This window comes from Sminthopsis crassicaudata, chromosome 5 (genome assembly GCF_048593235.1).
Source record: "Sminthopsis crassicaudata isolate SCR6 chromosome 5, ASM4859323v1, whole genome shotgun sequence".
Classification (NCBI taxonomy): domain Eukaryota; kingdom Metazoa; phylum Chordata; class Mammalia; order Dasyuromorphia; family Dasyuridae; genus Sminthopsis; species Sminthopsis crassicaudata.
In genome coordinates, this window is record NC_133621.1 from 58,315,422 (window position 1) to 58,341,222 (window position 25,801).

The 25,801-nt window shown below is 44.1% G+C and overlaps 1 protein-coding gene across 2 annotated transcripts in view; it reads right to left on the reverse strand.

Annotated features, from left to right (window-relative positions):
• Positions 1-3,667: 3,667 nt before the first annotated feature.
• Positions 3,668-25,801, reverse strand: part of DNAJC1 (DnaJ heat shock protein family (Hsp40) member C1) — a 268,260-nt gene continuing 246,126 nt past the window's right edge. For both annotated transcript variants that reach the window (XM_074266897.1, XM_074266898.1), the window contains 3 exons: positions 16,866-16,914; positions 12,327-12,742; positions 3,668-8,413 (listed from right to left, as the gene is read on the reverse strand). In XM_074266897.1, the coding sequence (XP_074122998.1) occupies positions 8,345-8,413; positions 12,327-12,742; positions 16,866-16,914 (534 nt within the window). In that variant the 3' untranslated portion in view covers positions 3,668-8,344. The remainder of the gene's footprint in view (positions 8,414-12,326; positions 12,743-16,865; positions 16,915-25,801) is intronic.

A 25,801-nucleotide genomic window follows, 5' to 3' on the forward strand; every position in this document is an offset into this window, starting at 1 on the left:
TGGAGAAGATGCCCATACTTCCAAATCTGTTTCCTTCTGGATGAAATGGGGCTGAATGCATTTGCACAAGCTCCCTCCTAGCACATGAGGTAACAGCTTTGTCCAAACGTGAAGCCAGAGTGAGTGTTATGACTTAAAGATTGAGTTTTTCTTCTACTAGCAACTTAGTCTATGAAAAGTACAGCCCTCTAAAATGAAAACTGAGAAGAGAATTGGCCCATACGTGGTGGTCAGTTTCCTTGGAAGAAGAGCATAATTTCAAAGGACTGAAAATAGAATATGTTCATTCATGCTCATAGCATCTTAGGGGAAGGTAAGACCATTTGTTGCAATGTGAGCACAGAGGTATGCTGAAATTGAATGACTGGCAGTCTTTTTTGTGGGTGTGTGATTCCATGTTTTAATTCTATCCCTGTTGTACAATGAGCCTTTTTTTTTGGGGGGGGGCTGGGGAGAGGAGTTGAGGTTGTGTAATAAAATACTCAAAAAGAGTTATCTTTTATCATATAGATATAAATGAAGATATTTTTATGTGATACAATCTCTTAATGAAAAAATCCAACTTTTTTTTTTTTCTGATTGAGTTTATTTTATTTTATTTTTCCATACTCTGATTAATGCATCTGGTGTTTTTCATTTGGCTCCCTTAAGAAGCAGACGGACCAATTAGGAGATTTCACATTTTTGGCACCAACACCGTTCATGTTACAACAGTGTTTCTCACTCTCCTCATCTCCTCCCTAGAGCAAGTATAGACAGGTGTTTCCGGCAGCTGAAATGTCCATGTAGAATTCTTTAAACAGAAAAGGTACATGCTTTTCCATCTCCCCTCCCCCAAAAAATCCCCCAAAACTTTTGGCCTAGCCTTTCAGTTAACAGTGTGTTAGATTTTGTTTTTTGTTTTTTTTAAGTGAAACAGAACTTTATGCTGTGTGCTCTTTTTTGTGTCTGTAACTTTTCTGTCCTGGATCCCTCTAGAGTCCCCTCTCCAAATGCACAAGCTCTGCCCGCGGGAGGACTCCCACCTCGGCTGTCAGGGCACTGGTTGGCCATCATCCACTCTTGCTAGTCCCCGATGGTCCTGGAGGCATCAGTCCACCCTTGTGTCTGTTGGTTTTGGGGAGCCACGTGAGGCCTCCCCTCCCTTTGCTTGGGACCCAAGAACCAGGGATAGTCTTGGAAGTTCATACAAAGCACAGTTTGGGGCCTCATCCTAGTTTGAAGCTTTCATGTTCACAGGGGCGGAGACTGAGATGATCTTCCTGGGGGAGAGTCGGAGGACCTCTAATCACTCTGTCCTGCCTTGGCCAAGCAGATCGTGGGCTGGGCCAGCCTCGTCCCTGACTTCTGTCCTTCTGCACTGGCCTGTCAAGCCTCTCTCTCCTGTTCCTTTAGTGATTCGTCAACTTCTTCAATTCTGAAGTGTCACCTTTTTTCAGAATCTCTTTATGGTTCCTGTGGCCCTGTCTTCATTGGTAGGAGCTTTAGGTCCGTTTATTTGAGTTGGCACCTGGATCAAAATCTGACCCCAGAAGGTACAGTGTCAACCTGACAGTCTAGACTGGGGACTTGCAGAACAAGGATTTCAACCAAGTTCTCTGATTCCAAACCTAGCACAACACACTTTCTCCTGATTTGCTGCAGAGAATTATTTTTAAGGCTAAATGGTTGACTTCCGTGTTTACAGAACGACTGGTCCCAAAGTATTGCATGGAAACAGGATTTTATTCTTGTCAACAGCAAGCAGTTTGGAGCCTAGTCTAGAACAAATCTGTTTTAAACTTAAGACCCAAACCAACCCTGCTCCCTGCCTCCCCCCATGAATCCGTTCTGTCTTGTACCAAGGGCTCATAGTTGGTAAGGGTGATTAAGTGGGGCCTCATTTGGTTTCAGGGTTAAGTGCTGTTTCACCATCCTAGAGCCTGCGCCTTGGGGGGGGGGAGGTGCCCTTGGTCATCAGACACCGTCCTGTTCCCAGCCATTGCCACGGCCAAGCGCAGGTTTGTGGAGGGCCCTGAAGAGTCTGGGACTCTGGCTTTCTTTTCTCCCCTGTCTTGATTGCCTATTGCTTTTTGCAGAGAAGATGCTAGCTAAGGCAAGGGAGAAAAACTGCTTCTGCAGTGGCCTCCAGATGGGATTAAATCTTCAGCTGCAATTGGGCCACAGCCAGGCAGGGAACGAGGAGAGCTGGAGACAGCATCCCAAGAGAAGCCAAGAGAGAATCATTGGATGGCTCTAGGAGCTGGGCCACTCCTTGGACTCTGGATGACAAGTTACTGACCCTTCTCCCCTCAAAGGACCGGCCTGACTAGCTTTCTGGGATTCCGACTGCACAAAGACTCTAAGGTTCCCCTTGCAAGACTCTTCAGAGAGGAATATCTATGGCTCACTTACCAAGAAGGGAAACTAGGACCAATGGGCTCCAAACTGCTTGCTGTTGACAAGAATAAAATCCTGTTTCCAGGCAATACTTTGGGACCAGTCGTTCTGTAAACACAGAAGTCAACCATTTAGCCTTAAAAATAATTCTCTGCAGCAAATCAGGAGAAAGTGTGTTGTGCTAGGTTTGGAATCAGAGAACTTGGTTGAAATCCTTGTTCTGCATAACCCTAGTCTCCAGGTGGCTTTGCATGAGCCAATTAATGCTCTTGGGCCTGTTTTCTTGGGGGAGAGAGGGAGACTGAGAAACTTAAAAGTAGATGTTCCAGGAGGAGTCTTCCGGCTCTATCTGAGGGCCTAGTGCTTCCTTGTGATAAAGTGCTGGTCCTGCCCCACAGACACAAGCTCTGTCAGGTCCTGTCATCTTGGAATAGTCCCTCTCTGTAAAGCTGGCCAAGGCTACATGTGTGGGCGGCTGCTTTTCTTCTCTGAATCACAGGAGGGGATCTGCTCTGCTCAGATTTTTTCTCTTGTGACCATTGAATTCACTCATTTAGAGGAATGGACATTTTTGGTAAAATACTCTTCAATGAAAATGGGATACAATTGTAGTTGAAAATCTGCTACAAATAATTCTGGAAAGACATCCATTACAGTTGTTCAAGAGAAGTAGCAGGGCAGCAGCTCCTACCGCCTCTCTCCTAGCCTTGTTGATCAGCTTCCCATAGAAATTTTTCTTTTAAGCTGCTGCTGCAGTCCTGGTGTCTTTGTGCCTTTAAAAATATCCTGGAAGGATGTAAGGAAAAGGGACTAAAGAAATATGTCTTAGAGATGCTGGTATTGCTCCCAGCCCAAAGCAACATCACGTAGATGGTGAGGAGGAAACCTCACCAGCTCTGGGGCCATATGGGGCCATATGGGGTCAGCTCTGGGGCCATATGAGTTCCTCATTAAATTATTAGTTTTTTTGGTGAATTGCAATTATGCATCTCCAAATCAAGTCTCCCTCAACACATGGATTTCAGTAAAACCAGCAGCCATCCCGACCAAGGGCAATGCAGAAAAGCTTCCCAGGCCAGTGCCAGACTTAAGGAAGAAGTGGGTTTTTTGGTGTGTTTTTTCCTCCTTCCAGATTACCAGTCTTCCCTACAAATCAGATTGCTAAAGTGGTTCCTACTCTGTATTCTGCAAGGAGCATTTCCTTCTCCTGAACCACAGGGAAAATGATTGTAACCTCTCAGTTTTACAGGGTAATAATCCAGTCTCCCAAGTGAATCAAGGCTAAGGCTGAAGGCCAAGTAGTTTATTCAAACAAGGGACTGGGAAAGTTGCCAAAACAAAGACCATGGGGCTGGCCCACCATGTAACCGTATTATCACTACTGGGTTTACAGGTGACTTAGAGATGGGGATGGCCCCAGCCAGGAGAGAAAGAGCAGTTTTATTTTTACAAGTGACTTAAGATGGAAATCAAATCTGAAAGTGTAGCTTTAGGGAATAACAACTATGAATTTAATAAAACTACTGCTAATAATCATCCACTAAAGTCCTGCTCTGATACATGGAGGTAAACCTTGGCTTTTAAAAATTGGATATTTTTTTCAATCAGCAGAAATCTGCTTTCCCAGCCTCCCACCCTAATTCACTCCCACTAACCCCCCTATTGTGAATGAAAGAAAAATAAAACGCATCAATAGACGTTTACATTGGTCACGTCCAAAATTTCCTCTCGCTCTGCACCCAGAGTTCCTCACTTTGCTTTCAAGAGGGGAGTGACTTGTTTTATCGTTCCTTAGTTCGTCCTCTGGAGTTGTGGTGCATCAACACTCTGATGCGAGCGCCTCACTTTTTCAAGGTTGCTTGCTATGTTGTGTCATGACATTCTACCCTTTTTTTTTTTGCATCAGTTCATAGAAGTCTCCCCAAAGTTGCTGTGCATTGTTACTCTGAATCCACCCGCTCCGCCATTTCATAGTTGTAACTTAAACAGCCATTGCGAACAAAGTTCCCCCTCCTCTTCTCGCCCCCCCTCGTTTTTTCTGCCTCCACCCTCATGTGGGGGCTGGGCTCCAGGACGGGCGTCTCGGGGGCGTTGACCGTAGCGTTTCTTCTAGAGTCCCAGAGACAGTGGAGACTTGGGCCCTGCCAGCTTTTGGTGTCCCGAAGCACCCTGCTGGGGCGTGAAAGTCGGCTTCCCGCCTGGAGGTTGGTGCGGCCGGGGCAACAGCGGGTTCCTATTGGGAGCCGGCGCAGCCCTCGCTCCCAGGCGCCTTTGCGGCCGTGGCGGGGGAGCTGGGAGTCCCTCCCGTGATCAGAACCCCCAACGCCGTGCCGCGCCCCGGATCCACTCCTTCCTCGGAAGGCGCTGCTGCCCGGAACAGGGCGCCGCCCGGGCCGGACCCTCCCAAGTCTCGACTGTCTCTGGGGGCCCCACCCCCCGTGATGGCAGGGCGGCCTTTAGTCCCCTCTCTGCACGTGGCCGGAAGCCGGCACCCGCTGCTGGGACTCCCGTCAGGACTTGGCTGGTGCGGTTCCAGCCCCGGGTGGGGGAGCTGGGCCCGGGAGCTCTTCCTCTTCCTCCCCCTCCCCCCCAGCCCCCTCCTACTCTGGGTTTCTGAGGTGTTGGCGCCGGCGCCGGCGGAGTTGTGGGAAGGCCGAGGACAGAAGTCGGCAGCCAGCGCGGCGCAGGAGCCCAGGCCCTTCGCAAAGGCTCGCAGTGCCCTGAGAGAGTCAGGACCGCGCCGTCCAGGGCCCTCGGCCACAGCGCCTCCTCTGAGTGGGCTCGCGGGTGGTGGGGGGCTGGGTGCAGAGCAGGAAGAGTTAGGCCGTGGGGCAGCTCTGGGTTGTGAAGTATGGAAGGAAGAACCTTCACATGGCGCAGGGGACGCAGCGCTGAGCCTCCTGCCACGTGGCGCTGCCCAAAGCCCTTGTCGGCTCTGGCTTCCTCCTCAGTGAAACGAGCTCAGACACAGCCCCCACCCCCCAGAGTCGGGAGGCGGGAACAGTAATGACTGAGAACTAAGCGCTCCATGCAGTGCCGGCAGTGAGTGCCCCGGAAATGGTCGCCATTGACGTCACTTGGCCCGAAACGAGGGCCCAGGATTAGAACAGAGACCCCCAGGGCTGAGATCTTTGTAGTAACCGCTTCCTGTGGACAGGGGGAGGAGGGCGAGGCCTTCGCGGCCACTAAAGCGACTCCGCAAATCTCAAATCTCGGTGTTCGAGGTGTGACAGGGAGGCCAGCGGCGGCTCTGAAGCCTCCGATGTTCAAATGGGCACTTCCGGAAGCGTGGGGCACTTGAGAACCATTAATTGGAGGCCTCTGGTCTGCCCGACTAAATAACCCGAGTCATGGTCGTTTGTCGGGGCTCCCATAAGGAATCTTACTTTTCCCTCTCTCCTATTTCGGGACAATAGCTGTGGGATTATGGGGGAAGGAGACCATCTCACAGAGGATGAGCCAGCTGCAAAATCCCGTCTCAGAAAAGGGTTCTATTGACAAAAAACCAGACGATTTTGCCGATTGATTGACAGAACCTTTTGCTCTCAGACACTGGGCCCCGTAAAAGTCAGGATTACCCACCTTTCTTGGGGGCCGGGGTTGGGTCACGAACTATTCCAGTGTTCCATGGAAGGGGAGAGGAAAGGAGATGGGAACAGTTCGATCCCAATAACCCCTTCTCACTCAGACCCCTCTGACACCCAAACATACCAAACAAGCCGCTTGGGAGGTGGGTACCTCAGACCCCCCAGTCCCGGGCCTCTGCCACGCGGGAATCTGCCGGTTGGCTCCTCCTCACTGAAAGATGTGCAATCTAAAGGTTTCCAAAAGCAGCTTTAGAAAACATTTCTTGGAGGGAGACAGCTAGTGGTGGGAGCTTTTTGTCTTATGGGTGAAAAAGCAAATGTGCACACACATACATGATATATGTGTGTGTGTGAAATAACTTACCCTGTGCCTCAGATGTCAGAGGACTCAAGGGGAAGACACAGACTTTGATGTTCCCTAAACATTTATTTGCAAAAGGAAACTTTTCACTTTCCTTTGGAGGACAGACTGTGAAAAGATATCACTTATGGAGAAGAGCGCACAGCACAAACATTTCTAGTTGAAACATGTAGGAAATCAGGATGTTTGCCAAACATACATAGATCGAGATAAAAAAATACATATTTCGAGTGGGCCCAACGTCAGGCTTCCACAGAAGAACTAGGTGAGTATGGTCTACTGAGGAACGCATTTGAATTTCTAATAAGATAATAATTTGAGTAATTTGGATTTTTAGTAATTGGATTCCATCCCAGATGAAATAAGAACATTGCCAACCACCAACCCCGCCATTCTAACCTGCTAAGCAGATTCTCCAAATCGCCGAGAGGAGAGGGGAGCTGCCGTTCAGCAGTATTTGGGAACAGTCTCTTCTAAGGTAGGGTTTTGGTCTTTGACAACATCAGGGATTTTTAACTGAACCTTCCCAGTGGTCCAAGGAAAAAGGGAAAGGAGTTATAATGTGACTGTTATAAAAGTGCTTTAAAAGTTGAGGTGCCCAATACAAATGGGAGTCTGTGATTAGTCGTCCTGCTGGGAAGCAAGCAGTGAAGGCAGTGGCTCTCGTCCCGCTCAGCTGCTCCTTCAGTGGGATACAGAGTAAGGTAACGTTCATTCTCCTCTGGGAAAGAGAAACTGCAAGTTTTCTTCTGACAAAACAAACACCTTCTGCGTTGTCACTTTGTTCTGCATGATGACTTCACTTTTCTACTTTCATCTTTTGGGAAGTCACTCAAAATCATGTCTCAAAAAATAGAAGCCGTCCACCCCAGAGTGGGATGGTCACGGGCGTTAAACAGCTCGACCAGTTCCTTTGTTCAGGGGAAGCTGCCCCACGACTCTCAGGTCTCCGACTCCAAGCTTTGAGTGCAAAGGTCTCCATCTCCGGCTCTGACCTTGCCTGCAGTTAGGGTACCTCCGAGATAAAGGAAGCAGATCACTGGCTGAATGCTTTGTCCGCCTTTGCCCATCCCCAAAGCTGCTTTGTCAGTGGGCAGAGGGCTGTCCTCTGGGCTGCCCCAACCAGTCGGGCTTGGGCCTCTGGGGGTGGGCAGGGCCTGGGTCTTGGCAGCTGATTGACTGGCGCCCTTGCTCAGGGGACTGGTGGAGCAGCGTTGTGCCAGTCCACTACCAGGCAGTCGTTCATCGGGGGGGTGGGGAAGGAGGGCACTGGCAGGGCACGACAGTAAGCTGGGAATGGGACAGAGAGAAAAAGTCTGGTGAGAGACTAGTGGGGCCCAGGGCGGAGAAGGCGTCCATGCGTAAATCTAATCAATAAATATGTCCTGAATGCCCGATTGGGCTGGGAGCCACAAGGGTTACTATGTGGTGGGGTGTTGTTTCTGCTGCTGGGATCTTGAAACCCAGTTGTCAAGGAAACCCCTCCCGAGTTCACAGACCAGGACATCGACCACAACCCGGCTTGCTCCCCGTCCCGTGCATGGCGGAGGGCCCGGGCTTTTGTAAAGTTAGTACACAACCGATACTGATCATTTAAGTGCTTCAAGGATGGCCATGGCTTTGCTGAAACATATTTTTAATACATATTGGTTTATTGTTTACATATATTCCTTTTCACACGGGCATGATGCATGCTTGCAGACACACACTCACACACACGCAGTCACAGAAACACAGTTTTAACCAGTAGGAAACTATGAGTCTGAATTTTTCCAAAACAGTTGACACTTTACAATGAAGTGTTAAATAAATAGTTCTTCAAAGGCAAAAATACAGTTTAGTTTCTTTAACACAGTCGATGTTTAAGCAAGATGGCATAAGATTTATTGGTATTTTCTTTTACTAAGGCACATGACGTATAGAAATACTGAGGTACAAAAATGCAAATCACTGCAGATGACATTTAAAATATTCTCTCGTTCTGGAAAATGAAAGGAAAATTCTTCTTCCAGAAGTTTCAGCTCTTGGCTTGTTTTTTCTTTTGCACTAGTTCGACCAGCAGCTTGTATCGAGCCACACATTCTTCCTGTGGGGAGAAAGGTGAAGATTTTTACTTGCACATTCTAGTGTGTTTTTTTACACCTGGTATCTTTCAGGGAGGTTAGATTAATTTTGAGTGAGACAAATGTCATAAAATTGTCCCTTTACAAGTCAAGTCGGAAATTCAAATTTGACAAATATTTATCAAGCCCCTATTATGTGCATGAAACAAGTGGCCCCTGCCCTCAAGGGACTTATGGTCTAAGAAGTAAATAAGAGAATATGGAAATAGAAACTTTTTTGGAAAATGTCCAAAAAGACATGGAAGAATGGAGGGAGGAGGAGCGGGGAACTGAAGAATTCCTTGAAGGAAGGGCAGAATTTCCCCAGACAAAAAATGTGGGCGAGGACCATTCCAGGTCTGGGTGAGCCAGATGAGAGAAAGGGCAGGACTCCCAAGAACCAGTAACAGCAACTGGCCAAGGGACAGGACCAGAGGGGTCAGGGTCCTGGCCTGGAGGACCAGTGCCGAGGTGGAGGGGAGTGAAGGGTCAGAGACATGTTTCTGAGGTACAAATCCCAGTTGGAGGCTGAGGGAGACAAGGTGGTTACCGGGAGCCCAAGGTTGTAAACCTGGATGTCTGGGAGCACGGAGGTGGGAGGGTGCCAAGTTTTGAGCAAAAGATGATGAACTGAGTTAGTGGGAGGCGTGGGGGGAGATGGCCAGCAGGCAGTAAGGCAGGAGGACAAGGACTTGAGATTTGGGGTAGCGAGCTGTGGCTGGGAGGATGCTTGTCCCAGGAAGCGTCGGGGAGAGGCAGCAAGGGCAAAGCTCCAGTTCCTGCCAGTCGCTTTCATGATGGACAGTGGGGAATGGAGGGAACTGAAGTGAAGCGACATGGCTCTTGGGGGGGAAATATGCAGCACGGCTTCCATCTCACCAGTGTGGGGGCCCCATGATCTCTGAGAGCAAAGGTCAGGGGAGGGGGCTCTATTTCACAACATTAAGAAGATACTAAAGGCGAGTGGCATTCTGCGGAGCCATCCCAGGAGCAAGGCTGGAGTCCAGGCTGTGGAGCTACTCGTTGCCTTCCGAGTCTGTTTCCCATGTGCATGAAGCCATTAGATGGGGTGATCCCTGACCCTCCTCACTCCCGACCCCATGCACCTCATGTAACTGCAGCCGCCTCCTTTCTCTGGCCCATCCCTTCCCACCTTACTGAACCTCTGGCTGGCAGTCTGTCTATACCCCACTAAGTGGGAATCTTGGCCCCTAAGGCAAAGTGTGGGGAAAGATGCCGCCTTCCCCATTGGGGGGCCAGTGCCCATTGGCTTGGACTAGGGCATGACATTCAGGAGGGGGGAACCTGGAAACTGTGCAGTTGGAATCCTCTAAAGGCTGAGGGTGTGGGGCAGCCCCATCTTCCCTGTCCTTCCAGGGGGTACCCGAGTGTGGGATGGCTACTTGTAGCAAGTGGCTCAGGCCCACTGCATCGGTCCCTCCTGGCCCCTGACCCCTCTGACAAACCAAGTGCTAGAAATAAGGGACCTCTGGCCTGCACCTGTAGCCTACGGACTCTACATCGTGGTCTTCCACTGCTGAGGCCCAAGCAGTTTTGCCTTCGGATGTGAGCTTCTCTCAGACAGTCATTTTGAAGAACTGTACCCCCAGACCTCAGTTCCTTACTAAGAGAAGAGATAGAGGGGAAAGAAATTGTCCATTTGCTCATCATAGGGGAAAGGAAGGTAAAATGTGCATTTACTAATATCTCTCTGCCTCGGATGATCCTCACTGGTTATCTCACTGCCCCTGCAGGACAGGACTCCCCGCTGGCATGGCTAGTGGTCCGGGGTCCGCTCTGCTTCTGCTCACCAAGACATTCAGCTTGGCTGAGCCGCACACAGCGGGCCCAGGGCTGAAGGGCCCAACTGTTAGATTCCTTTGGAATTCTTTCCCTTTCCTGGAAAGTCACTTTTAGTTTTGTGGTTTATGTGAGTATTTTCTAATAGGAAACTATAAAGATATAGAGACCTCTGCCTGAAGGTCTCTGTCGAATCCAACATGTTATAATTAAAAAGAAAAAAAAACCTAACACAGAAAGGTAGCTGTGGCCAAAGTCTTGAACAAGGAACACACATGAATTTTGTGTGAACATGTCTTTTAGAGGATCTTCCCCTCCCAAATAACCATCATATTGCATCACTGAGAGAGCAGCTGTTTCCTACCTACTGATGGCTAGGAAGGAAACATGGTTATTGAGTTGGGCCCAGCTGACCCGGACCCTATCCCCAGCTCTGAGTCTCCCCCCGCAGCCAGCCTCCACTGGTCAGCGTCCTCTGTCCAGCTGATAAGTTACCAGGGAGGGCAACCAACAGCCTCCCAAGTGGCCTGGTCCTCTACCCAATACTTCCAAGGTGAGCAAATAAATCAGCTTCCAGAACACAACTTCTAACTAGGGACTGAAAATATCGATGCAATGAGTCTGTTCAGGGTCTCTATGTAGAGAAGTTATGACGAGCTCCCTTCTTCTAAACTAGAGTGAACGAATATGTAAAAATGTCTGCTGAGGCTTCTAAAGGGGTCACAGATGTGGACAGAGGCCAGGCTGACCTGGCGAAGATGGAGCAGATCTGAGTCTCCTAGTTCGGCTCAACCAGAAGTCTCGACTTGATGTTCTTAAGCAGGGATCTTTGCACTTAGACACATACATGGCCACAAGCTGGATTTTCTAACACAGAATTTCAATTAAAAAACCAAGAATTTAAATGAACATCAATTTGCCCAGAGGCTATTAAGTGATAGGCACATCCAACAGAACAGAGATTTGTTCTTTTGATATCTGAAAGTGTTCCTGGTGCCTTGGTCTGGTCTCTGAATACAGCTACAACTAAAGAGCAGTTATTACAATAAATAGCACCCATGGGACTCCCTTTGTGTCAAGAAAGACTCAAATTGAAAAGATCACACCCCAAAAGCACAAGAGAGATGAACTGGTAGCTCAGAGGGGAAGGTAATTCCCAAGGTGAGGGCCTTCCACGCCCTGCCTTCTTTCAGTCTCTACACGGGAGTCATTTACAGATGGACTTTGGCCGATGATGCCAGGGTAGAAGGCTGTTAGCCAAGCTGCAACGTGGGTCTCAGAAGCCATTCTGACTGCGCTTCTCCCGCCAGGTGTGTTACAATTAGCCTCTGGGGACACTCTCTGAGATATGCAGATGCCCCAAGAGCAGGACTCAGGTTGTGTGATTTTGTACAGATTTTTGTTTTCACCTCACATAGCCAGTGCTTTCCAAGAAGAGGGAAACATGGCTGACTGTTGGGGGTGTTCTAGAGCAGGGTTGCTCTTAAGATTTAGAACAGGGAGGATCCTCTTTAATAAAAGTCTGATGAATTCTACGAACCCCTTTTCAGAAATGTATTTTAAAGGCAGAAAGCAAAGTACATAGGATCCCAAAGGAAACCAATAATGTGGAAATGCGGTCATCAAATCTATATTTTTTAAAAGGTCACGGTCCTAGGCTAAAGTGCCTCGGTTTTCCAGATGAGGAAACTGTGTGGCGCGGGGAAACCCGAGGATTTATGCCCAGCCACAAAGTGTTTGTTAGTGTAAAAGCCGGCATCTGAACCCAGGACCTCCGGTCTCCAATAGCAATCGTTGCTCGATGGTTGTGCTTGAGCCACGTCCCTTCTGAACAACATTCACAAGACCTGATGGGGTGGGGGTGGAGGGCATTCGGGAGGCTTGCTGCAATCAAGTTTTCCGGCAAAGAGCAAGAGGTCTCCAAGAGGGCCAAGCCTGCTTCCTTTACTCCATCAACACCAAGCTCTAATTAGCTGAGCGCTAATAAGCGCACAGATACGGGAAGGCCATAGAGAAGTCAGGAGAGGGGTCATTTATAAAGAAGTGGCGCTATAGCTGGAGAGATGAGGAGCGCCACATCCCCCCCCAATGACTGACCTTGGACTTGTCCGGCACGCACTTGGCGATCTTGTCCCAGCGGTCCGACGTGCCCTTGGGGTACTGCTGCAAGGCCAACTCCAGCAGCTTCTGCTGGTTCTGCGTCCACAGCTCCTCGGCCAGAGGCCGGCTGCGCGCCCTCCTCCCGGCCCCTTCCTCATCGCTCTCCTGGTCCTGCTCGCTGATGTCAAAGTCCTTCTGCCGCCTCCCGCGGGGCCTCTCCTCCGCCTCCTCCCTCAGTGCGGGTTTGCGCCTTCTGGGCTTGGTTTCGGGCTCTGTTCCCGCAATGTCTCCGTCCACCTCCTCTGCTGCCTCCTCTTCCCTCTGAGTGATGAGGTGGTCGGACAAGGTCACGGCCCCTTTAGAGGGCTTGGAGGTCTGGGCTGTGGACTTGAGTTCAGAGAGTCTCACCAGGCCTGTGGGAAAGGAAGAACGGCTTAGTTGGGAGCGCCAGGGCCTGAGAAGGGACAGAACCGAGTGGGGAAGTGACTCCTAGTGTGGAAAGGGCCCACCTAGGAGGTGAAAAAGCAGACTTCTCACTAATAATGCAGAATTTTAACTATAAAGACACATTTAAAACGACTAAAACAACTTTGTCAAAATAACCTTAAATTTCTGTTTAAAAACTGCATGTAGGCTGTTCTCTTCAGCTACAACAATGGAACAACAGCAATATGATAATTTCTATAGTGCTTTAAAGTTTGAAAAATGCTTTAAAAAACATAATACCCCCTAGCTAGGCATCTGATGTCATATTGAAATTTGGAAGTGTTTTTCAAACCCTGAAGCACTAGAGAAATGCTAGTTGCAATGACAATGCTGTTTCAGCAAAGGGAAATTATACCCGCGGCTTGCTAGATTTTGCAGTATCAGTGAAAAGAAATTTAAGGTCATTTTGACAAACTTGTTTTAGCCATATCAAAAGGCTGATTTAAAGAAAGTTCCATATTATTTATGACTCCTCTGGTCTTTCCCTCCTGAGCGGCAGGAGCACTTCCTGGAGGAGGCATCCCTGCCTCCCTGACCTGTAGTCTGAGGTGCCTTGGGCTAACCATGGTCCTCAAGTACTGACAATTGGCTGTCTTACATTTCACTCTTTTTACATTTTCAAACTGTGAAATTGTTTTTAAACAGAAAGTTAGTCCACTGCGTATTTGTGAGAACTCTTCCTTTTTTGGACTCAGGAGGGCCTTTGGAAGTGACTCCAGATTTGGGGCACTGGAGGTGGGGGCCCAGAGGGGAGAAGGTTTGTCTATATGGCTGCAAAAGTAGTCCAAGCCTTGGGCTTTGAGGGCTGCTCACCCAAGCTTTCTATGCTTTCATTAGTCATTAGTCTGAGAAACGACCTCTACCGATGCAGGTTGGATCTCTGTGTCTGACTTATTGTCTGGTTTCTGGCTTCTCCTTAGAGAATCACGCACTCACTATGTAAAGAACATCAGGCATAGGACCAAAATGGGAAAAAAAGAGATCTGGGTCCTGCCTCCTAGAGCACATCCCCAAATGGTGGTAAGTCGACTAATAGTCACTGTTTGAAAAAGGTTCAAATCAACCCCCATGTGAGGCAATAGGTGGTTATTGGGGACAGGGAGAAAGCTTCATGGAGACGGCATCAGACTAGGATCTCTTAGGATGGAGAGGATTTCACGAGGTGGGAACAGGAGGTGGGGAAAACAGAAGGGAATTCTCGGCACAGGAAATAATATAGACAATAACACAGGCACTGAGGTGGGACTGGGGCAGGGGGAGGCTGAACAGTTCAGTCCTGCAGCTCATGCAGAGGAAAGCAGATTGAGAAAAAGCGGAAAAATTGGGGGATACCAGATTATAGAGGATCTTCAATATGAGGAATCAATATTAAGGAATCTGAACTTTTTGCTTCAGGGAATAGGGAACTACCATGGACTTTGGAGCAGAAAAGGGATACCCTCTTGGATTCAATACTCACTTGGAAATGGTACGACGGATTGGAGGAGGGACAATGGAGGTGAGAAACAAACTGGGGGACAGATCCGCTGGCAGCACATACTTATTACTAAGATGGTAGTGGTGGGAATAGGAGGAAGGCATGTTTACAAAAGAGATTCTAGAGGCAGGAAAATAGGACTTGGCAACTGATTTGGCAGCGGTGGGGAAGGGAAGGGAAAGGAGAAGAAAAAAACACCAGTTATCCAAATATGGAGCAGAATTAGGGGAACCAGAAGAGGGAGCAAGGGATTTTTGTGAGCAAGCTAGATCCCGTTGGGTGGGCAGTGGTGAGACATTGTGGTAAAGGTATCTCCAAGTTGTCCTGTCTCCTTGTCCTCCTTAACAGGACGAGCTGCTCTTGGCCCTTTTCCTCATGGTGTAGGCTCCTCTCCATAACTGCAGAGAAGAGTGGGTGTCTCAGGCCTGCTGAGCCGGTCACCTACATTTTCATTCAGGATGGGAAGGATGAGACTGTTCTTCTGGGGAATCAGTGGTGACTAAAAGCAGGTCACCAGGGCCTGACCCTGGCTTGGCGTCTGTGACTATAATATCTAATCTCCAATAACTGACAGGGTCAAGGTTCAGGAAGCCATTTTTGTTTGACACTGAACATATCAGATCTGACAGCCAGGCAAAGAATGCCCGGAGCCTCCCATCTATAAGCAGCATGGCTGGGAGCCCAGGGGAGTGAGGACTACACGAGGGGTGCCCATGCAGGTATAGGGAGGTGATGAGGGTTGCTCAGAGACAGCTATCCACAACACACAGGGAAGTCTAACAAGACCTTAAACTTTTTAAGGCTGTTAGATCAATTAATCTGTCATGAACCTATCCACATTCTTATATATATGCTGTATGTATTTGTCACACAGATATAATTGTCCTTTATGAGACTGAAATGTTTTTGTAGTGGCTAGAGGGCAGTGATTTCAATATTCTAGACTTCATCTTTTCTCCTTTTTTTTTCTCCTTCTGTAAACGAGTTTGTTCTGGAGGAGCTGCCTCTCCTCTCTGCTCCTAGTGTTCCTCTAAGACGGGCTCTCAGAATGTGGATGCTAGCTCTGGGACCCACCTTAGGACTGCCTACCTTTTCTCCTCTCACTTAGGGGTAACTAAGATGCTGGGAGGAAATGGGGAAGCTTAGCTAGAGCTTACTGCCTCCAACTGCCCCACCTTATTAAAATAACAACCATTGCATCCCCAGGAGAAAACAATGGCTAGTGATCAGCTTTGGGAGTCCTGTGGGAGGGGAGGGGAGCCAGCTTCACAAAGCACTGCATGGAGCCAGGCTCCTACCCTGTCCTCCAAGCCGCAGAGCAAACAGTCCTCTTCCCGCTGCTTCCTTTGGGCTTATTGTTGGAGCCACAGCTGGAGCCGGTCACAGGCCTTGGTCACTTGATCCTTGCAGATCTGGGATTGGAATGAGGCTTTAAGGGATCCATGGCCCTTTTCCTTCAGTTCTCGTCCCTCTATCCCGAGCACAGAGATGCCAAAAAAATGCCGGGGAGTCTGGGGAGGACGAATCTTTGGTGCGTACCAGTCTGTAACAGCTCTTAGTTGTCGCTAAGGCTGCAAGGGGCATGCAGGGGCGCATGTGAGTGCCACGTGCAGCAGATTTTCCTCAGTGAGACTATGAATTCTGAATTCTACAGGGCTTCTGCAAGCCCCCGAAGGTGGTTTCCTGAGAGTGCCCCGCGTGTGCCCGACTGTTTGGTGCTCTGGTCAAGCTCCTTTTACTTAGGGGACAGATGAGGCTGTTCGGGATAGACCCCTTCCAAAAGGGTGAAGCTGAGGCAGCAGGAGCCCCTTTGCCCTCCCCCCAGAGACTGCTTTTTCGATGGCTTCCTCTCCTATGAGGCCCTTTGGCCAGTGGGACCAAGTCCTGTTTTAGATCAGGACTGTCAAATTCAAATAGAAACAAAAGTCACTAAACTATACATAGGGCCCCTGAAGGGCTCATACTGACTTAGAAAACTACACAGTAGCATTGTCTATGTTCTGTTGTATTTTTTCCCATGAGGCAATTGTGGTTAAGTGACTTGCTCAGGGTCACAAAGCTAGGATGTGTTAAGTATCTGAGGTCAAATTTGAACTCAGGTCCTCCTGACTTCAGGTTTGGTGCTGTTATCCACCGTGCCACCTAGCTGTCCCCCGCCTCCCATTGTATTTTTTTTTTTTTTTTAATTTTGCTAAATATTTCCCAATCACATTTTAATCTGTGTCCCATTCAAGAGCACCGTGGGCAACAACAGGCTGTCCCTACTTGTGCTACAGGCCGCCTTTCAGGGGGCCACCTGAAATATAAGTCACATACTCAGAGGCTGACTCTCCAAGTGTCTCTTGAGGGCCCACCACCTCACTGTGATTGCCTTGATTACTACATAGAGACAATTGCTTCTGTGGAATTTGTGGTTTGGTCACATTTTTTTTTAACGTTGTGTTTTCATGATGGAAGCTTTGCCCAAAGTTAGGCTGGAACACCTCTGCATATCAAACCCCTAATGAAGAAAGGGGCTGATTATTTGGAGGAAGCAGTTGTCAGTGACTATGATAATACTCATACTTACATACCTGGGGTACATGTCACAGAATCCTTCAGCTGCTTAGCTTTCATTGTTACCTGTTTAAAAACACAAAAGCAAAATATCTTAGTTGAAATGGCTGAGTTTTACTTGAAACATCATTTTAAAATGCTATATAAAAAATGCTATAGATCTATTCTTTCTTTTCTCATCCTTCCAGCTCCAAAAATAAATCCTATATCAGTCCAAAAGCATGTTTTCTCCTAGTACAAAGCGTAGAGGAAAAAGAATAAAATGTCTGAGGCTAGGTTGCATAAGTAAGTCACTGGGATGCAGTCCATTCAGAAATAATCAGAAATAGTCAGAGAAGGAGCCTGACATGGACATTTCACATATCTCCAAAGAAATCCTAAAACTTCAAATGATCCTGCAGACTGTATGAAAAATTGGAAAGAAAGCATGATGACATAATGGCCAGACAGGTGTTCCTCGAGTTGGAAGACTGGGTCCAGGCTTTGCCTCTGACATTGGCTGTGTGGCTCTGGGCGAGCCACTTGAGCTGCCTTTTTTGGATGCCCCTTCCAAGACTCTAATGAGCAGATGCAGTGGTAGAAGAAAAAATGGCCTCAGCAGAATCAACAGAACTAGTGGTGACCCAGGTCTGGATCCCCCATTACTCTGCAATGACCTAAGATCTAAGCTTAACTTTTGAACTAAAAGATCCTATAGAAGAATGGTGGCATCATTAGTTATTCTCTGAAGTAATATTTCAATTCAAATCAAAGCTATTTTTTTTCACTTTGTATCAAATCTAGAAGGAACAGGAAAGTCAATTCAAAGAGAGCTGAATTTTCAAGGTAAAGAAAGCTACAAGAGTGCACACATTTCAAAGGAGCCATGGACCAATTTCCTCTTTCTTTAGAGAGGACTGGACCACAGGGAATAGAGTTGTAGCAAGGAGAGATTTAGGTTAGCAATGATTGAAGCATACCAAAGCTTTGGACTAAGGAGGGGTTCTGCTGGAGAATAACTGCATATAAAAATGGGCTTAAAAGTTTATGCTTGTGACTGGTAAGAACCCAATATATATTTTTCAATGCAGAAATCAGAAAGCTATTGCTGACATATACCGCAGCTGGAAAGTCATTTGTATGAACTAGGAAGAAGAGCATCTGCGATGATGTTTTCATCGATGAACCGTTTTCTGGCTTGCTCTTCTTGAGTTAGTTGATAAACATTTCATTGCCTCCCATGTGCTGGGCCCTGTGCTAAAGGCTGAGGATACAACGAAAGGCACAAGACAGTCCTCAAGGAGCTAATAGGGAAGCCAACGTGAAGAAACTTTAAAAACCGAAGGAAGCAGAAGATGGCGGCGTGGAGGCAGACAGACAGCTGCTTGAGCTCCGCATTTTCTCTCAGGACTTACTTCATGACAAGCTTGAATTAATGCTTGACCGGAAAAGAAACCCACAAATAATCACCAAAGAAGACATCCTTGAAATTCACCAGAGAAGATCTGTGTTTGCTTGGGGGAGGGGACGAACAGACTGGACGCAGACTGAGGGCAGGCAGCTCACACAGCTCAGACTGGAGGGGGGAGGGGCGTGATCTCGGCCATTTCTGCAAAAAGACTTTTAACTCCAGTGTGGATGTTCAGTCTTGGCAGCAAGCCAGGAGAGGGTGTAAACACCGGAGGTAAAGAATAAAACCCTGGGAAAGCCAGCGTCTCTCGGGACCTGGCCACCCCCAACCTCCACCTGAACTGACTCAGCACGTTCTCAGAGCCTCAGAGTGCAGACACAGCACAGCCATCGCTATCCTGTTAATGCCTCGCTGCTGTCTCCCGCTGTCTGTAAAGGAAGCCCGGTAACACCATCAAGCCCCATCCCCCCCAAATAACAGACCAATTGTTTCTCTTGTTGATTTGTTTTCTTCAATTCTCACTCTGACAAAATGAACAAAAAATTTAAAAGGGCTCTACCCATTGACAGCTTCTGTTTGGAGAGAGAGCAGATTTCAAACACTGAGGAGACTAAAAGCAGATTGTCTCCAGAGGAATCCCCTGAGGGGATATGATCTGCTCCTCAATACATAAGACTCTCATAGAGGAAATCAAAAAGGCTCTCACAAGAGAGCTAGAAGAGAAATGAGAAAAGAAAAGGGAAGCTTGGCAAGAGAGCCTGGAGAAGTTATCCAGAGTGGATAAGGAGATCAAATCATTGAGAAATAAAATTAGTGAATTAGAAAAGGTAAACAACTCCAAGGAAAATAGGATTAGTGAGCTGGAAAAAGAAAACAGCTATTTAAAAAATAAAATGGATGAAATGGAAAAAAATTCCATAGAAGATAAAACCTCAATTGGACAATTACAAAGAGATATAAAAAAAGTGAGTGAAGAAAATACATCATTGAAAATTATAGTGGAACAAGTAGAAATGAATGACTCAAGGAGAAACCAAGAAGTAGTCAAGCAAAACCAGAAAAACGAAACAATTGAAAAGAATGTAAAGTACCTTATTGGAAAGACAACAGACCTGGAAAACAGATCCAAGAGAGACAATTTGAGAATAATCAGACTACCTGAAAAAATGTGAGGAAAAAAAGAGCCTGGAAACTATTTTCCAGGAAATTATCAGAGAACTGCCCAGATGTTTTGGAAACAAAGAGTAAAATAGACATTGAAAAAAATTCATCGATCACCTACTGAAAGGGACCCTAAAATCAAAACGCCAAGAAATATAGTGGCCAAGTTCAAGAACCATCAGACAAAGGAAAAAATATTGGAAGCTGCTAGAAAAAAGCAATTCAGATATGGAGGAGCCACCATAAGGATAACCCAGGATCTAGCAGTGTCCACATTAAAAGAACAAAGGGCCTGGAATATGATATTCCAAAAGACTAAGGAACTTGGTATGCAACCAAGAATAACTTACCCAGCAAAAATGAGCATCGTTTTCCAGGGAAGAAGATGGACATTTAACAAAATGAATTAATTCCGTCTATTCTTGATGAAAAAACCAGATCTACACAAAATGTTTGATCTTCAAATACAGAACTCAAAAGATTTCTAAAAAGGTAAAAAGAAATCTTGAGAACTATATTTCTGCCCCAAAGATATGTAAAGAACACATGTATAATTTGTCCTAGAAACTAGAGGTAAAGAGGAAATTATATCATAAAAAAGGGCAAAGTGGTGGTACTACATCTCATGAAGAGGCAAAGGTAACCTATTATATTTGAGAGAAAGAAAGGAGGGGGATGAACATAATGTGTATCAATAGACATATTCGATTTATGGTGAAACTTCTTTCACTTCATTGAAAAGTGAGAGGGAAGGAGTAAGCTAAGGGGAAGGGAATACAGAAATTGTGAGAAAACAGGGTAAAATAGGAAGAGGAACTTTAAGGTGGGGGAGGGCTGTGAAAAGCAAGTGGTATTCACAAGTTTAATACTGGGTAAGGGGGTAAGAGGGAAGGAAAGGAGAAAAGCATAAGCAGGGGGTTAACAAGATAGCAAGCAACATAGAATTAGTCATTCTAACCATAAATGTGAATGGGGCAAACTCCCTCATAAAGAGGAAGCAGTTAGCAGACTGGATTAAAAGCCAGAATCCTACTATATGTTGTTTATAGGAAACACACCTGAAACAGGGTGATACATTCAAAATAAAAGTAAAAGGGTGGAGCAAAATCTACTATCCTTCAGGTGAAGCCAAAAAAAGCAGGGGTAGCCATCCTCATCTCAGATCAAGCAAAACCAAAAATTGATCTAATTAAAAGAGATAAGGAAGGGCATTATATCCTGCTAAAAGGTAGCATAGATAATGAAGCAGTATCAGTATTAAACATATTGCACCAAGTGGTGCAGCATCTAAATTCTTAAAAGAGAAATTAAGAGAGCTGCGAAAAGAAATAGACAGCAAAACTTATAATAGTGGGAGATCTCAACCTTGCACTCTCAGAATTAGATAAATCCAACCACAAAATAAATAAGAAAGAAGTCAAAGAGGTAAATAGAATACTAGAAAAGTTTGATATGATAGATCTTTGGCGAAAGCTAAATGGAGACAGAAAGGAGTATACTTTCTTCTCAGCAGTTCATGGAACCTATACAAAAATTGATCATATACTAGGACATAAAAACCTCAAAATCAAATGCAGTAAAGCAGAAATAGTAAATGCATCCTTTTCAGACCACAATGCAATGAAAATTGCATTTAATAAAAAGCCAGGGGAAAATAGACCAAAAAATAATTGGAAACTAAATAATCTTATACTAAAGAATGATTGGGTAAAACAGCAAATCATAGACATAATTAATAACTTCACTCAAGAAAATGACAATAATGAGATCATACCAAAATGTGTGGGATACAGCCAAAGCAGTAATAAGGGGAAGTTTATATCTCTAGAGGCCTACTTGCATAAAATAGAGAAAGAGAAGGTCAACAAATTGGGCTTACAACTAAAAATGCTAGAAAAGGAACAAATTGAAAACCCCCAGACAAACACGAAACTTGAAATTCTAAAAATAAAAGGTGAGATTAATAAAATTGAAAGTATAAAAACTATTGAATTAATTAATAAAAGAAAAGAGGAAAAGCAAATTGTTAGTCTTAAAAATGAAAAGGGAGAACTCACCACTAATGAAGAAGAAATTAGAACAATAGTTAGGAGCTACTTTGCTCAACTTTATGCCAATAAATTCAATAACTTAAATGAAATGGAAGAATACTTTCAAAAATATAGCTTGCCCAGATTAACAGAGGAAGAAGTAAATAGTCTAAAAGCTATTAACCAACTCCCTAAGAAAAAATCCCCAGGACCAGATGGATTTACATGTAAATTCTACCAAACATTTAAAGAACAACTAATTCCAATGCTATATAAACTATTTGAAAAAAATAGGGATTGAAGGAGTCCTACCAAATTCGTTTTATGACACAGACATGGTACTGATACCTAAACCAGGTAGACTGAAAACAGAGAAAGAAAATTATAGACCAATCTCCCTAATGAATATTGATGCTAAAATCTTAAATAAAATGTTAACAAAAAGACTACAGAAAATCATCCACAGGATAATACACTATGACCAAGTGGGATTTATATCAGGAATGTAGGGCTGGTTCAATATTACGAAAACTATTAGCATAATTGACTATATCAATAACCAAATTAACAAAAATCATATGATCATCTCAATAGATGCAGAAAAAGCAGTTGATAAAATCCAACATCCATTCCTACTAAAAACGCTTGAGAGTACAGGAATAAATGGACTATTCCTTAAAATAATAAGGAGCATATATTTAAAACTGTCAGTAAACATCATATGTAATGGCGATAAACTGGAACTTTCCCAGTAAGATCAGGAGGGAAACAAGGTTGCCCACTATCACCATTACTATTCAATATTGTACTAGAAGCGCTAGCCTTGGCAATAAGAACCGAGAAAGAGATTCAAGGAATTAGAGTAGGTAATGAGGAAATCAAACTATCACTCTTTGCAGATGACATGATGGTATACTTAGAGAACCCCAAAGACTCTGCTAAAAAGCTATTAGAAATAATTCATAACATTAGCAAAGTTGCAGGATACAAAATAAATCCACATAAGTCCTCAGCATTTTTATACATTACCAACACAATCCAACAGCAAGAGATACAAAGAGAAATTCCATTCAAAATAATGGTCGATAGTATAAAATATTTGGGAATATATCTATCAAAGGAAAGTCAGGAATTATATGAGCAAAATTACAAAACACTTGCCACAAAAATAAAGTCAGATTTAAATAATTGGAAAGACATTAAGTGCTCTTGGATAGGCTGAGCAAATATAATCAAGATGACAATACTCCCTAAACTAATCTATTTATTTAGTGCTATACCAATCAGACTCCCAAGGAACTATTTTAAAGACCTAGAAAAAAATAACAACAAAATTCATATGGAAGAACAAAAGGTCGAGAATTTCAAGGGAAGTAATGAAAAAAAAAAATCAAATGAAGGTGGCCTAACTGTACCTGATCTAGAACTATATTATAAAGCAGCAGTCACCAAAACCATTTGGTATTGGTTAAGAAGTAGACTAGTTGATCAGTGGAATAGGTTAGGTTCACAGGGCAAGATAGTGAATAATAAAAATAGTAATCTAGTGTTTGACAAACCCAAAGATCCCAACTTTTGGGATAAGCATTATTTGACAAAAACTGCTGGGAAAACTGGAAATTAATATGGCAGAAACTAGGCATGGATCTGATCTCCCTAATTGTCTCTCCTCTTCCCTTCTCTGATTGTTTTCCATCTACTCTATACATACCCTGTAGATATTATTTATATACTGTCTTTGCATTAGAATGAAACTACCTGGGGACAGGGATTTAATTTTGATTTTCATTGGAACAGTACCTCGCATAAGATGTTACTATACACAGCAATTGTTTAATAAATGCTCATTGACTGATTCCTCAAATTATCTTATGTTTATGTAATTACTGAGAATGCAAGCTCTCTGATGATACTTTTTCTGTTGTTCCTCTACCACTAGTGCTTATTATACTTTCCAGTTTATAGCAAATGCTTAAAAATGTTGATAATAACCAGTCAGAGCACTCATGATGAAACATGTTCTCTATCTCCATACCAACTCAGAAGGCAGATTGGAGAATATTCTTTCTTTGTTTTTCTCTTTTGATGGGAACATGGTTAATATGGGAATTTGTCTTGCATGACTAACATATTTGTAACAAATTTTGTTTTTATTGCCTTCCAGAGGTATGGTGGCATTAGAAGAGAAATAGAGAGAATTCAAAAGCTAACAAAAAAAAAAAAAAAAAAAAAAAAAGGAATAAAAGTGATTAAAAACCCAACAAAACATAACATTTATTTGAATAAATCTGTCAACAGGCCCTTGGCCAAATGACAGTCTGGCTCACTAAAACTCAGATTTAGATTCTTCCAAAATCTTCAACACCTATACTCTCACTAAGGATGTGTAAAACTTCTTACTTGGATGTCAATTTGCATAGGCCAAAATATCTTTTGCCTCAATAGCTCATCACTCATTATTTTGTATCTCATTTTGATTTAAAAGTCATGATTCAGACTTCTATATTAATTCCTTTTTTCTTTTACATAAGGAGCTGCAAAGTACTCGATATATTCCTCTCCATCCACTTGGTCTTTACTTACTTTTCAGTAAACTTGTTCCAACGATTAAAGCATTAAAATTTAAAAAACATTTTAAATGATTTTTTAAAAATTTGGCAACTCAATGAGATATTTGGTGTTCATATGTAAATACTGGAATATAGGGTTTCTGAGATGGTATCACCAATGAGGTTTCTCATAAATCCAGAGAACTGATTAGGAGACTGCTAATGTATGTCAAGGGATAATTTGGCCAGTGCTCAGCACTATGCTGTTGAAATAATCTGAAATATCCTTCATATTCACTGTAAAGGACAGAACAAATCAGATGCTCTTCCTTTCATCTAAATGATCTTTCTATTTTAAATTCTTAGGAAAGCCAAATCAAGCACTTGTGGCACATTCACAAATCATGAGAAAAGTCTTCTCGGCTTTCTTAGCTCTTGGACTTCAAAGATTACCTATAAATCTCAGCCTCTTTGCTAACATAGTCATTTCCTCTGACAATTAGTAACCTGTAGGGACTTTTGCTTCTTTTTCTATGCTCAAAACTTAGCCTAGTGCCTGGTACATAGCAGGCACTTAATGTTTACTGATTGTCACTGATTTATAATGAGGGCTGTGGAAATCAGCTACAGTATAGTGGAAAGCAGAATGGAATTTAGAATTATAAGACCTGGGCATGAATTTTACTTGGACAAATTATTAACTGTGTAATCTTAATATCTGTTACTTAATATCTCTGAACTTCAGTTTCCTTTTTGAAAAATAGTGGAAATAATACTTGTATTACCTACATATACATATGTATGATTATCATGAGACCTAGGTGAGAGTCTCATGTAAAAATTGTGACTAATTCACATTTCTCAGTCTTGAAATTAATCCACAGCTTGGTAGAAACCATGTGCTTAGATAATAATAGTATTATTAGAGAATCAAAGATGCCTTTAGGCAAATTGGGTAGTTCCAAGATTAAGTGGCTAGATAGTTGAAAACTCAATGTCTTGTTTTTTTTCTGAGGACTTATCACCATATCTAGTTTCTTCTCTTTATAATTTTTTTTTTGTTACATTTCAAGTTGTTTTTCTCCTTCCCTCCCTGACATACACACATACATACATACACGCCACATAAACACAAAATACATTTATGTTTTTGTTTTGTTTGTTTTGAGGCAGTTGGAGTTAAGTGTCTTGACCAGCTTCACAAAAAGCTAGGAAGTATTAAGTATGAGGTTGGATTTGAATTCAGATCCTCCTGACTTTAGGGCTGGAGCTGTATTCCCTGTGCAATTTAGCCACCCCAATTATGTAACTCTGGGTATAATTCTAAGTTATTTTCCAAAATGGATCAGCTCACAATTTCAACAATAGTGTTCTAGTACCTCAAATTTTCCACATCTTCTCCAACACTTGTCATTTTCCTTTTCTATCATTTTAGCCAATTGATAGGTATGAGATGATATTTCAAAGTTGTTTTAATTTGTATTTCTCTAATCAATAAGAAGAATTTAGATAATTTTTAAACAATAACTTTGATTTCTTCTTCCCATAACTGCCTATTCATATCCTTTGATCATTTGTCAGTTGGTGAAATGACTCATATTCTTATAAATCTTTTAAAGTTCTCTGAGAAACTATCTAAAATTCCCCCCCCCCAATTTTTTGCTTTTCTTTTAAACTTGACTACATTGGTTTTATTTGTACAAAACCTTTTTTAAAATTTAATGCAATCAAAATTATCTATTTTATATATCACAATGCTCTCTATCTTTGCACATAAATTCTTTTCCTATCCGTTTATTATTTGATAGGTAATATGGCCCATG